This window comes from Lathyrus oleraceus, chromosome 1, assembly GCF_024323335.1.
Source record: "Lathyrus oleraceus cultivar Zhongwan6 chromosome 1, CAAS_Psat_ZW6_1.0, whole genome shotgun sequence".
NCBI classification, from domain to species: domain Eukaryota; kingdom Viridiplantae; phylum Streptophyta; class Magnoliopsida; order Fabales; family Fabaceae; genus Lathyrus; species Lathyrus oleraceus.
In genome coordinates this window covers 374,942,852-374,955,196 of record NC_066579.1, presented here as the reverse complement: position 1 = coordinate 374,955,196, position 12,345 = coordinate 374,942,852, and the positions used below count along the sequence as shown (strand labels likewise).

The 12,345-nt window shown below is 43.0% G+C and overlaps 1 protein-coding gene across 1 annotated transcript; it reads left to right on the top strand.

Annotated features, from left to right (window-relative positions):
• Positions 1 to 997: 997 nt before the first annotated feature.
• Positions 998 to 2,116, top strand: LOC127107968 (uncharacterized). Its single transcript, XM_051045322.1, has 2 exons — positions 998 to 1,789; positions 1,835 to 2,116. The coding sequence occupies exons 1-2, from the start codon at positions 998 to 1,000 to the stop codon at positions 2,114 to 2,116; spliced, it is 1,074 nt and encodes a 357-aa protein (XP_050901279.1).
• The last annotated feature ends 10,229 nt before the right edge of the window (positions 2,117 to 12,345 follow it).

The following is a 12,345-nucleotide window of genomic DNA, read 5'->3' as shown; positions in this document are numbered from 1 at the left end:
AACGGACGTGAGGGGTGCTAATACCTTCCCCTTGCGTAATCGACTCCCGAACCCTGATATTGGTTGCGATGACCATATCTTATCCTTTCTTTTGTCCTGGGTTTTATCGATATTTCCCCTTTCCTTTTTAGGAATAAATAAAGTTCGGTGGCGACTCTGTTCACTCCATCATTGCGAGCGCGCGCTACGCTTTGAAGTCGTATCCCCACTTTTTTTTTTCGAGGTGCGACAAATTACGACTCTGCTGGGGAATATCAATCCCTAAGTGAGTCAAGCCTAGTTAGGTCGTTTGTGTGCCTTTGTTTGTTTACCTATGTGGCTTTTTTTTTATTGTTTTTACTATCTCTATTGTCATATTGATATGAATCTGTTGTATTGGTTCGATTATGGTTTGGTACTTGGATACTTTGATTGCAAACCTTGTAGGAAAGACTTTTTACCCGAGTCTCGAGTAAAAACATAAGATATGACGAGGTTGAGTAGTACGGGTCCGCGAGATGTATTTCTCGTTGGGTCGGTACGAGAACCTTACTTAGAGTAGATTCTTGAGAGGATGTTGTCGCTCGGCAAGTAAGTTGCCGTAAGCTTCGATATTTTCTTTAGGATCCATGACTCTGAGAACCATTTGTAGAACCTTAGTTCTTTGCCCCACTAGGAAATATGGTTGCGTAGTGTGGGTCTGCGAGATGTATTTCTCGTTAGATCGATGCGAGAACCTCACTTAGAGTAGATTCTTTAGATGGAGTTGATGCCCGACAAGTAAGTTGCCGCAGGTAGCAAACAGTCTAATGGATCCATGACTCTAGGAACTTTTTCAAAAAAACTTAAATCATACCTGGTGAGAACCATGTTCTATACAAAGCAATCAGACTTATCCATGCCTTAAGCCTATTGAACCTATACAAAAAAAATGCATTACATTCATAGATAGCATCAACATCATAAAAAGCAAACTCTTAGTTACCTCTTATTTGTTTCAGGAATTGAGAACTTGAAAATGACAACTTCAATAAGACACACCTTCACGCTTAAGTACAAGGAACCTAAGTTGGACAGTCTGAAGGGTTTGATCTCTGATTTATCTCTCAGCAGACGTGATGAGTTCGGAAAAAACTATGGGAAAATTTTGAGCCTTCTAAATAAGAAAGTTGACTATGGAATTATCGGCTCTCTGGCACAATATGATCCACCTCTACGCTGTTTCACATTCGCTGATTTCCAGCTAGCTCCTACTTTGGAAGAAGTCGAGAGGATTGTGGGTCTCAAGTTGAAAGATTTTAATCCGTTTCCAAAGTTCGAAGAAGATATGGGCCCAAAGAAGATAGCTTCGGCCCTAAGTATCAATGTCCCGACTGTTCGAGACAATTGGGCTGAAAAAGGGGGTTGCAAAGGTTTTGCCGCGATGTTTTTGGAAGATTTAGCTCTAATGTTCAAGAAAAGTGGAAATTGGAATGCATTCTATGCTGTGTTGGCTTTATTGATCCATGGGATTGTGCTCTTCCCAAATGTTGAAAAATTTGTGGATCAAGTGGCCATAGAAGTCTTTCTCTCTGGCAATCCAGTACCATTTCTCTTAGCTGACGTTTACTATGCCCTTCACGCTCGACATGAAAAGAGGGGTGGAGTGTTGTTGTGTTGTGCTCCGTTGCTTTACACTTGGTTCATGCAACACATGCCCGAAGAAGGTCCTTTTGTGGCAAAAGAACTTAAGTCTCCCCAGAAATTAGCTTCTCTCACCGCAAGTTCCATCAGATGGTATATCCGAGAGTGGGAAACCCCAGACATTATAGTCAGCTGTGGGGAATTTCCTAATGTACCGTTGTTGGGTACCAAGGGTTGCATCAACTATAACCCTATGTTATCTCGATTACAACACGGTTACGCCATGGATGGTCCTCCTGACGCAAAGGACTTACAGCCATTTGTGCTCTCTGACATCCAAGCAAGCAATCCTGATGTAAGAGCAGTACGAAAGGCTTGGTTAAAGGTTGTAAGAATGGGTAAAGAGTTTGGAAAGAGAAACATTCTTGCCAAAGAACCTTACACGCAATGGGTGAAAGAAAGAGTTGAGAAAATCCAGTTGCCATATATCTTAAAGGCTCCAGCTTTTCCTTAAACTCCTGAGCCCGAGCCCATACTCCCTGAGGACATGGAGAAACTCGTTACTAAGTTTAAGGAGCTCGAAGTGGAGAATTCCGAATTACGAATTCAAATGAACCGAGTGTCGCATTACGCGAAAAACCGGCGGGAAAACAAGAACAACAGAGCCGCCACCGTGCGTTATTTATCCCAAAAGAGGGAAAGGAAACGCTCAGAGTAAACCTGGAAAAGACGTGGTCTCGCGACCAAAGAGAATGGGATCGGGAGTCGGTTATGCGAAGGGAAGGTATTAGCACCCCTACGCATCCGTCGTACTCGACGGGATCCACGCACAATAGGAAGGGAAAATGGTTGCTAAAAACACTGCTCACACACACACACTGGCTGAAGGAGACACAAGAAAACAGACTGAAACTGACTCGGCAGGATATCGCATCCTGGGCCTACTTAGTCTATCAAGCATAGACATCAGAGTCTAAGTAGTTCGGACTGGGGAAACGAAACATGCTCGCTAGGATGTCGCATCCTATGCATACGTATCTCCTTTGGACGAAGGAGAATCAGAGCATTCGTAGCTCGGCTGACACGCACACAAACAAATACAGGCAAAGGCAAACGTGGAGCCTGAATGCCAATCACTGGGCTTACATCAGCATCCGAACCACAAACACACACAAGGAGGCAAACGTGGAGCCCGACAGCCAATCACTGGACTTATGTCAGCATCCGAACCCAAAACACACATTGGAACCCGAACGCCACTCGATGGACTTACATCAGCTTCCAAGCACACAACAAGAAGAAGGGTCTCGATTGCAACCAGGGCAAGAGAAAGGGGAGGTCTCAATCGCAACGAGGGCGAGAGAAAAGAATTAGTGTTAGTTGTTAGTCAAACTCGACAAGACATCGCATCTCGTGCCTACGTATCTCATCTGGACATGAGAATCAGAGTTGCCGTAGTTCGGCTAAACTATTCCTGTTGGTTTATGTTTTTTAAGTGGACGACGTCACTACGCAATCTACCTGATGCTCGACCTTTGGAGACTTACTCACCTGTAGTAGAAGGAGTTGACGTATCCTTAAGAGGGGATAATGTTTGTTTGTGTTTTAGGAAAGCTCAAGCAAGAAAGGAAGTCCTATACGAAGGAACCGTGCTACCTTAATTGACATGCAAACGAGACTACGCGGAGTCTAGCAAACCTAGGGGATACAATCACACCACACAAACACATACAGCATGGAATAAACACACCAACAAGGGGCTCAAACATCAAGGTTAGGCTTTAGTCGAGGGGTCATATCAACCTCAACAAACAAGCCTCTGTATCGGGGTCAGGTTAGCTCTTAACCTTGCCATTGAGGGGCTAAGGTGAAGCCAGATGAAAGGTGATGAGGGGTGTGCCTCATTGCTTCTATCTCAAGTCCGAGAGAGCATATAAATATAAGAATGTGGGGGAGTTCAGAAAGATGGAACTCTTTCCCCATTTTGACTCGATAGATCTTGGGTTAGGATCTCAATGCTACAACCATGTAATGGGAGCAAGGAGAAGACTCACAGAATAGTGGGGGATAGACTGCTTATCCCTACCTTCCACCAATTGCCTTACTTGAAGGACTTTTCCTGCTTGGGCTTAAAAATAAACATACACAAGCATTGCCTCTTAAGGAGGACTTCAGACAGTTTGCCCGGCTCGGTAACAGCCGGGTCTCCAGACTACATGAAGAAGAAAGTTCTATACCTCAATGCCAATTGCTTATAAGCAAAGCAATGCAAGTTCTTAAGAGAACTGAGCAACTAAGTGTACCTGTACAAAAGTCAAACAGAGTCAGTATCTACTTTCACAAACAGACAACAATATAATGATCAATTAACAATCCCAATGATGTGCATAGCACAAGTCCATGTGGACCAACATCCTACAAAACAGCCACATTAGTTTACAAGTATCAAGCAAAACATCCCAAATGTGAAACAATATCCTTAAGCCTTAACCTCTTAACCTGAAAAGCCACAATCACATTCAAATGTAAGTAACATGACCACTAGGACTAGCCTAGGGTCAAAAAGATGGAAAAATATTAAAACAGCAACCAATTCATGATCAAAGTCAAGCTATTTCAATTGCAAAGGGATACCAATTGGTCCCACACCCTAACTATGCACACATTTTAATCTATGCAACATGTAAGGCAAAGTGAGCAATGGTGAACCACATATGATCAACCAGCAAAATCACATCACAAAAAATACCAAAACAGCATGGAAAATTCCACAAAAATTATATCCTAAACAGAGGACATTCAACAAGCTACATGTCAATTTTTAAGCCATTTGGACTAGTGGAACTATGGGAATTAATTCAACATGACAAGGCATGCAAAAACACAATCAAATGAAGCTACAAAATGTATGCTAACTTCAATCACATGGTAAACAGTGGCATTAAATGGTAAATGGATGGGACCAAAGCCAATTGAAAGCTTAATGTGTTAAGAAACACTCTACCAATTTTCATTATCATAAGGTAAGGTATGAGGATATGGCAACATATATACAAAAGTGTCACAAACAAGGCCCTAAAAATACTAGGCAGCATGCAAAAATTCTAATTAATCAAGAAATGGATTATAAAAATCCACGAAAAATCATAGTGAATGTTAACATGTTAAATGTGCTACATGCAAAAAATTAAGGCCATAGGCCAAGGGGAAGCATGGCAAAAAATTCCGGGAACTCAACATATCACAAGGTGTCACATATTTCCACACTCAAGTTCAATAAATCATAGCTAAAAGACCAGAGGTCTAAAAAATGCAAAACCTATGTCACAAATTCCAGAAATGTGTCAAGAATCTACATCTAAAATTTCAATTAATTTGGACTATGTATGGTGACTATATAATTAAAAAGGTGAGACATGTGAATTTTGTACACATTAGAAAGATTTCTATACCAATTAAAAAAATTCTCAAGCACAATTTTATTTTTTGATTCTATAAAAAGGTAGAGAAAAAAATAAGATTAACAAAAAAATCCTGAATTGATTTGGATCAAAATTGTGGATTATATGATTTTTAGAAGTTTCTTGTATTTATTAAAATAATTATTTTGGATTTAATATGAATTTCATTAATTAATTAAGGTCAGGTGGCAAATCCGTAAATACACACGCATAGTCAAAACGCGGTTTCTGCAGAATTTCATCATCTTCTTCGCTATGTTCATCGTCCCTCTACTGTTCATCATCGCCGCAACCAATTTCGCACGGAAACGGACATGCGATACACCGTTGGATTCATCGTGATCTCAGGAGCATGAATACGCAAGCGATTTTGTCCATAAATTACTACACAGTACGAATCGAACGAAAGAAAGAAACGCATCTAAACTTAAATCGCGAATATCTCGGTCAATTCGTAATGGAATCACGATCCACAAATTGATATATGATCTACATACAGCACTCTACAACATCCCTAACACAATTTTTGAAACGGTGATGATCAAATCCGAACCTTCTTGACGCACAGTACCGGAATCGGCGAAGTTCAGAGCTCCAATGGCGAAACAGATGAAGTAATTGGACTCAGGAGGCGAATGGCGAAGTTCGTTCAGCTCCACAATGCACGGATTCTCAAGAATCGTCGACTGCCATGGAAGAAGCAGGTTTCGCAGCAGCTTGAATCGGTCACGATTCCGCTTCGTTCTTCACCAACAAAGCTTCATCGATACCTGCAAGTGGTGAATTCACAGAGAAAAACACACGAAATTGATGATATCTTGATGGAATCAACAAAAAAGTGTTGTGTGAATTGGAGAAAAATGAGAGAGTTTTAGAGTATTTGCTTTGAGATTTTTTCTGTTAGATTGCAGATTGTGATTGCAGAAAACGTGATTGTGAATTATGATTAGTGTCAAATTCTGTTAGAGATTAACATTATATATGGATCCTTTAATCCAATAATTAACCTCAATTAGTGAAGAATGGTGTTTAGTGAATAATGAAGCTTATGATGCATTTTCCTTCAATTTGGCCAAAATGCCCTCTCTCCAAATCAGTTCATGTAGCAGCTCAATTTTGGTTCCAACAAGTCCAAAATACCATCTGTAATGTGTAGAAACAAGTTTCATTTCAATTGGATGCCTATTTTGCAATTTCACCATTTGATAGAAAAAGGTCCAATTTTCACACTTCCATTTTTCAAACCACATCTCAATTTACAAAGCCTAGCCATGAAATGAGGATTCAAACACACTCCAAATGCCATTCCTGAGGTGTTACAAAAAGTCCCATCTCAATATTCCAAATATTTTGACATTTGGACAATTTTGCCCCTGATCCAATTTAACAGTCTAGTTGAAACGTGACTTTTTGCATTGGCCCTTTTTGGAAAAATCCAATGATGCACCCTTGAAGTACATGTCAAAGGGAGTTTGTGCATATAAAGAACTTGCAATTTGGACAATCCATGTGGTAGTTATGGCCTCCTGATTACGGGTCTTTTCTGAAATTCACTGAGCCATATTTTGCAAACCACAAATTGGATTTTTGAGTTCTGGGACTTTTTGGAATGGTGAGACCAAGATCTTCAACTTTCATGTTGGACAAAATTCCATTTGAAGCTTGTATGATGAAGTTATTTTGAGGAGAAGAAGTTTCCATTTTGGGCAGCTAAAATTACAGGTCATCTGCTATTTTTGGAAACTGTCTGCCTGAGCTCAATTCCTTCAACCTTGGTCTTTGAAATGCCAAATGAAGTTTATATAGACATGAATGAGACATATTCAACCAATTCCAATCATCAAATCACTGATTAAATGTACAGTTGACCACAGTTGACTTTTATTGACTTTTGGTTGACTGAACAATGACTGGTGACTTCTGAGCATCCAATCTTTGGCCAAACCACTTCAAGATGATCCTTGGACCATATGAGCTTGAAAAATCAACCCTAGGGCTTTGTCCCAATGAAAATGGCACTTGCTTGCTTGATTGACTGATTCTCCTGATCAGTTTGACCTGATTCATCAACTGAGCTTGCACTTGGGCAAATGGACAATGCAATGTTATGCAATGGACATTGTTGATGCTATGACCTAATATGAAATGAATGTACAAAATGGTAGGGTGCAAATTTGAGGTGCTACAGCTGCCCCTATTCAATCAACTGGGAACCCGAATGGATGAGAGCAACGGCTGTCAGACTTTCAGGGTAAACAGGGATTGAATACCAAGAACCGTAGAAATTTGCACACTGCTGGGGATTATTTTTGTTTTCTTGTTTTTTGAGGTACAACCACATCCAGACATCGACACACGATGCATGGGATCAGAAATCTCAACTAGATGCCAGCGGACCACTAGGAAAAACTCAACGTTTACCAAGACCAACGGAGAGGTAAATCAACTCTACTGGGGATAACCAGGAAAGGATACAACCATACGTCAGCGGACGCAATGGGAAAAACTCAGCGTTTACCAAAACCAACGGAGAGGTAACCAAACATTAATGAATGAATGGAAAGAGAGGTACAACCATACGTCAGCGGACGAAATGGGGAAAAACTCAACGTTTACCGAAACCAACGGAGAGGTAACCAGACATCATCGGATGAATGGAAAGAGAGGTACAACCATACGTCAGCGGACGGAATGGGGAAAAACTCAGCGTTTACCAAGACCAACGGAGAGGTAACCAGACATCATAGGATGAATGGGAAGAGAGATACAACCATACGTCAGCGGACGAAATGGGGAAAAACTCAGCGTTTACCAAGACCAACGGAGAGGTAACCAGACATCATCGGATGAATGGGAAGACTCGACCAGACGTCATAGGACGAAAGGGAGAAGCTCGACGTTTATCGACACCAACGGAGAAGGAGAAAACTCAGCCAAGACGTCATAGGACGAAAGGGAGACTCAACGTTTATCGACACCAACGGAGAAGGAGGAAACTCAGCCAGACGTCATAGGACGAAAGGGAGAAGGAGAAAGCCACTTCACGAGGGAAAGGCACCACAACCGGAAACCGAATAGGACGTCTACTGGGAATTCTGGTTGGGAAATCAACCAGACATTAATGAATGAATGGGAATAGGGTACACAATCAGACGTTCATGGACGAATGAGAAAAACACAACGTTTATCGAAACCAACGGGGAGGTAGATCCACTTGGGGAAAGGCACAACTAGACGTCATAGGACGAATAGGAAAAACTCGACGTTTATCGACACCAACGGAGAGGAGGAAACTCTGAGGGGAATCATCTGGCATTACCAAATGATCTGTAGGGAATAAGCAACTATACGTCATAGGACGCACAGGAAAAACTCGACGTTTATCGACACCAACGGAGAGGAGGTTCAACTGGGGACGACCCTGTGGGGAAAGATACCAACTATACGCCAACGGACGCATAGGAAAAACTCGACATTTATCGACACCAACGGAGAGGAGGAAACTTCACTAGGGAAGAGTGAACACAACCAAATCATCAACGGATAATTGGGAAAAACTCGACGTTTATCGACACCAACGGAGAGGAGGAACTTCACTAGGGAAGAGACGACGTTACGAACATCGAAAGATGATGTTTACCGACACCAAAGAAGACCAGACACTACGCATGACTGGGAAAGCACCGAAAGATGGTGTTTACCGACACCAAAGAAACAACACACGCGGGTGCTGACAGGATACTGACATCTACATGTCTGGGCAAGACTGAACACTTGCAGGAGATCTCACTGGGGAACAAGGTCACGACAGCGAGCAAACAGGAAGGAACACCAAGGATACCGGGTTGTAGGTATGAAACAGGTGACCGACCAAACGTGAATTGGTTTGGCATTCCCAAAACACTCAACATCCTGAAGAGGGCTAAAAAAGCAGTCTTGTTAAAGGATGGACATTCAATTCCACAAGGAATACGAATCTTACTCGACTGGGGAGGACGACTTCGACCCAAGAGCGCATGAGACATATTATCTATAGTCGTCAAAACGTAGATAACAGACTCGCATGGAAGATTATCCACAACCGGGTTGCAGGTTGTTAGATGGATAAACGACCGAAAAGAAAGGCATCAGGGTACCAGACTAGGTATGCAAAAGATGACCAATCAAAAAAAGGATAAAGTTGCTAACTCGGAGCAAATACCCAAAAGAAAGGGGGAGACCCACTGGGGACAATACTGCTTGATCAAGGCGAGTATCCAGAGGGGAAAAGAATATCAATACCGCAAATTGGATACTGATAACTGCAAAGAGGGGATTACATCTACCGGTTAGTAGGCAGAAAACCACGGAAAAGTAACCAGTCATCGATAAGATGAGCACACAGGGTTAACTCCACCAAGGGGATGAAAGTGGGATTTTACAACTACCGATTTGCAGGTAGAAAACCACAAAGATAGGACTTACAACTACCGGTTTGTAGGTAGAAAACCACAAAGATAGGACTTACAACTACCGGGTTGTAGGTAGAAGCCAACCGACAGAATGAACCACAAAGGTTACCTCTGCTAGGGGGTGAAAGTGGGATTTTACAACTACCGGCTTGTAGGTAGAAAACCACGACGATAGGACTTACAACTACCGGTTTGTAGGTAGAGGCCACAATCCCGCTGAGGATAGGATGAATGAGTGCCGGTTAGTGAGCAACTATTCATTTATGCCCCAGGGAAGTACAAGAGACAGCCGACAGGGAGCCAATTCAGGATCGATCCAAAAAGGCAAACTGAACCAAGACATCCTAATGAGGAAAGAACTCACTAGGGAAAACCCATCCCAAGGGGGGAACGGAAGCAACCGTCATCCACGAGGACACAACTCGTGGGGAGCGCAGAAGGAAATGACAGACATTTTCTGCTTAAAGGGTCAACTCTACATGGAGAGATCAGACACCCCCACATCTGCTAAGGAAAAAGATCCAAGCTGGCAAGATGCTACCAATTGGGGAGTAACAATGATGGGGATACCCCCTCACTTGCGGGGTCACTTGTTGGGAAAACACCTCTCTCAACCCTGCTGGGGAACCCAATTCTGAAATCGATCCAAGCGATGCTAAACTCTTTCCAACAACCCATTCTTGGTCAATTCACCACGGCCTCGGGCTAAAGGATATGTTTGCAATGCAGATGCATGAGTTTTTTTTTTTTTTAGCGTGATGCCCCATGATCATGGAAATGCTATGCACTAATGATGCAGTATGTTATGCTTATCTACATGATGAATGCATAAAAACACGTCTCCTCCAGAGACAACATCGGGGAGCTCCAAGAACTGCGCTGAGGATCTCATTACCACGTCAATTTCCACCCTGCTGGGGAAAAACAAACCTTGCTGGGGATGACCTCCATCGAACCCGGACTGCAGGGGATTACTCTGCTAGAGGAGGCAACCAATCTTTACCTCTACTGGGGATGATTTTCTCCGAACCCGATCCGCTTGGGGACCTCGCTGAGGGAAAACCATCAACACAAACTCTGCTGGGAAGACAGCTTCAGACTTGGAAAACAATCACAACTCCGCTGGGGCTTTGGTAACCTTCAGGCTTGCTGAGGAGGCACCGATCTCGACTCTGCTAGAGAGATGACACTCTCAAACCCATTGGGGAAATACGGCCTATCGGACACGGGCCGCCCTTCGATTCGTCGAACACTGGTGTTCACCATCCTACCACAGTGTTGACTTTCCACTTTTGAGAACTTCCAGAATCGTCTAGACTTTTCTGATCTATCCCACGAGGATCGAATTCCTGGGATCCATACAAACTTTCCAGTCTTTAGACTTTGAAGAGTCTTCTTGATTAACCCTCCCAGGATCGTCGTCCTTCTTTCGTCGTCCTTTCATTGTTCGTCTATCCCTTGCCCCTGGTTGGAATCTGTGGGGATCTTTTGTCAAAAGGCTTCATATCACTACTTGCCAGCGAATGAAGATATCTAACAGTACCTGCACAAGAGATTGTTAGATAAAAGCGTGCCCCAGGCGTGCCAACACTTCAACATCTAAGTCACTCCAACTTCCGAATAAGATTTCCAGATTTCAATCTTATAAGCATGCATCGGAAGGGACCTCTATGTTTCAAAATGCAAGTATTCTTTATCAAAACGAACGGATGTTTTCGTAATCAAAGCGGTAATGAAAACAAAAACAAAACTATTTGACTGAACACACACTTTATTGACTGAAACAAAAAAATGGCTCAGAATTGAGCAACCCACAGGAGGCAAACCCTGGAAAGAGGTGATTGCGCATAAAAGGAGAAAATCTATCCTATTGGCAATGTGAAACCATGATCTCATCGGGTTCCAACTCGGTTACACCCCATATGTCCTCAAGACTTTCCGCACTTTCTGTCTTCTGAACAAGACGCTTCCAATCGATCTCTGCCGGAGACTATCCAAGCCATATCTCAAGCACAAACGATCATGCTGGACGCAGTTGTTCGTTTCAATCCCTCTTTTGCCTGGACCGCCCTTTCAGGTTTCAGTCCACCGGGATACCCTTTTTTGCCCAAGTCGCCCTTGTGAGGTTTTCGACTTGCCGGGTGTACAGTTCTTTTCTTTTATTATCCCTAACTTTTGCCCGAACCTTTTCTCTTTTTTTTTTTTTGGTTCGCCGGGATGCCCCTTTTTTGCCTGGACTCTTTATTCTTTTTGTCCAGCGGGTCAATTTTTTTTTTCACGAAGTATCTTCTAACTGCGTCCGCATTCACGGGGATTGGAAAATCTTCATCATTCGTGGTCATCGATCACAAGGCTCTGTCAGAGGAGACCTTTTCGACCCCGAATGGACATTCATAACTGCTTATCCATTTGCCCCACGATCGTTGAGGAGGAAGGATCCTTTTCAACACCACATCTCTTCCATGCTACCCACGAGGTCGCACGTCTCGGTTAACAACACGCTTCATTCACTGGGTACACCTGCCCCATGACAAGTAACTGTCAGCCTCTCTTCCTCAGTCATGCTCAACGCGTCATACCGAGTCCTTATCCCCTCGCCCTTTTCTAGCTTCTCATCCATCTGGACTCCCCACAATGAGATCTAGCCTCCAGCAGGCAATATCACTTCCATCCCATACTGAATGAGGAAGGCGTTGCCCCAGTAGACGCACGTACCGAAGTACGACACTCAGGATACCAACTTCGTATTCAGCCACCATCGTTGATGCTTTCAACTGTTATCGGGGAAGCACTAGCTCATTCACTTTAAACTCTCCCCATCAGACATCAGA

Excerpts from the sequence above, each read along its gene's own strand:
- LOC127107968 (XM_051045322.1), top strand. The coding sequence starts at position 998 with ATGACAACTTCAATAAGACACACCTTCACGCTTAAGTACAAGGAACCT. Across the intron at positions 1,790-1,834 it reads GGGAAACCCCAGACATTATA|GGTTGCATCAACTATAACCC; the intron begins GTCAGCTGTGGG and ends TTGGGTACCAAG.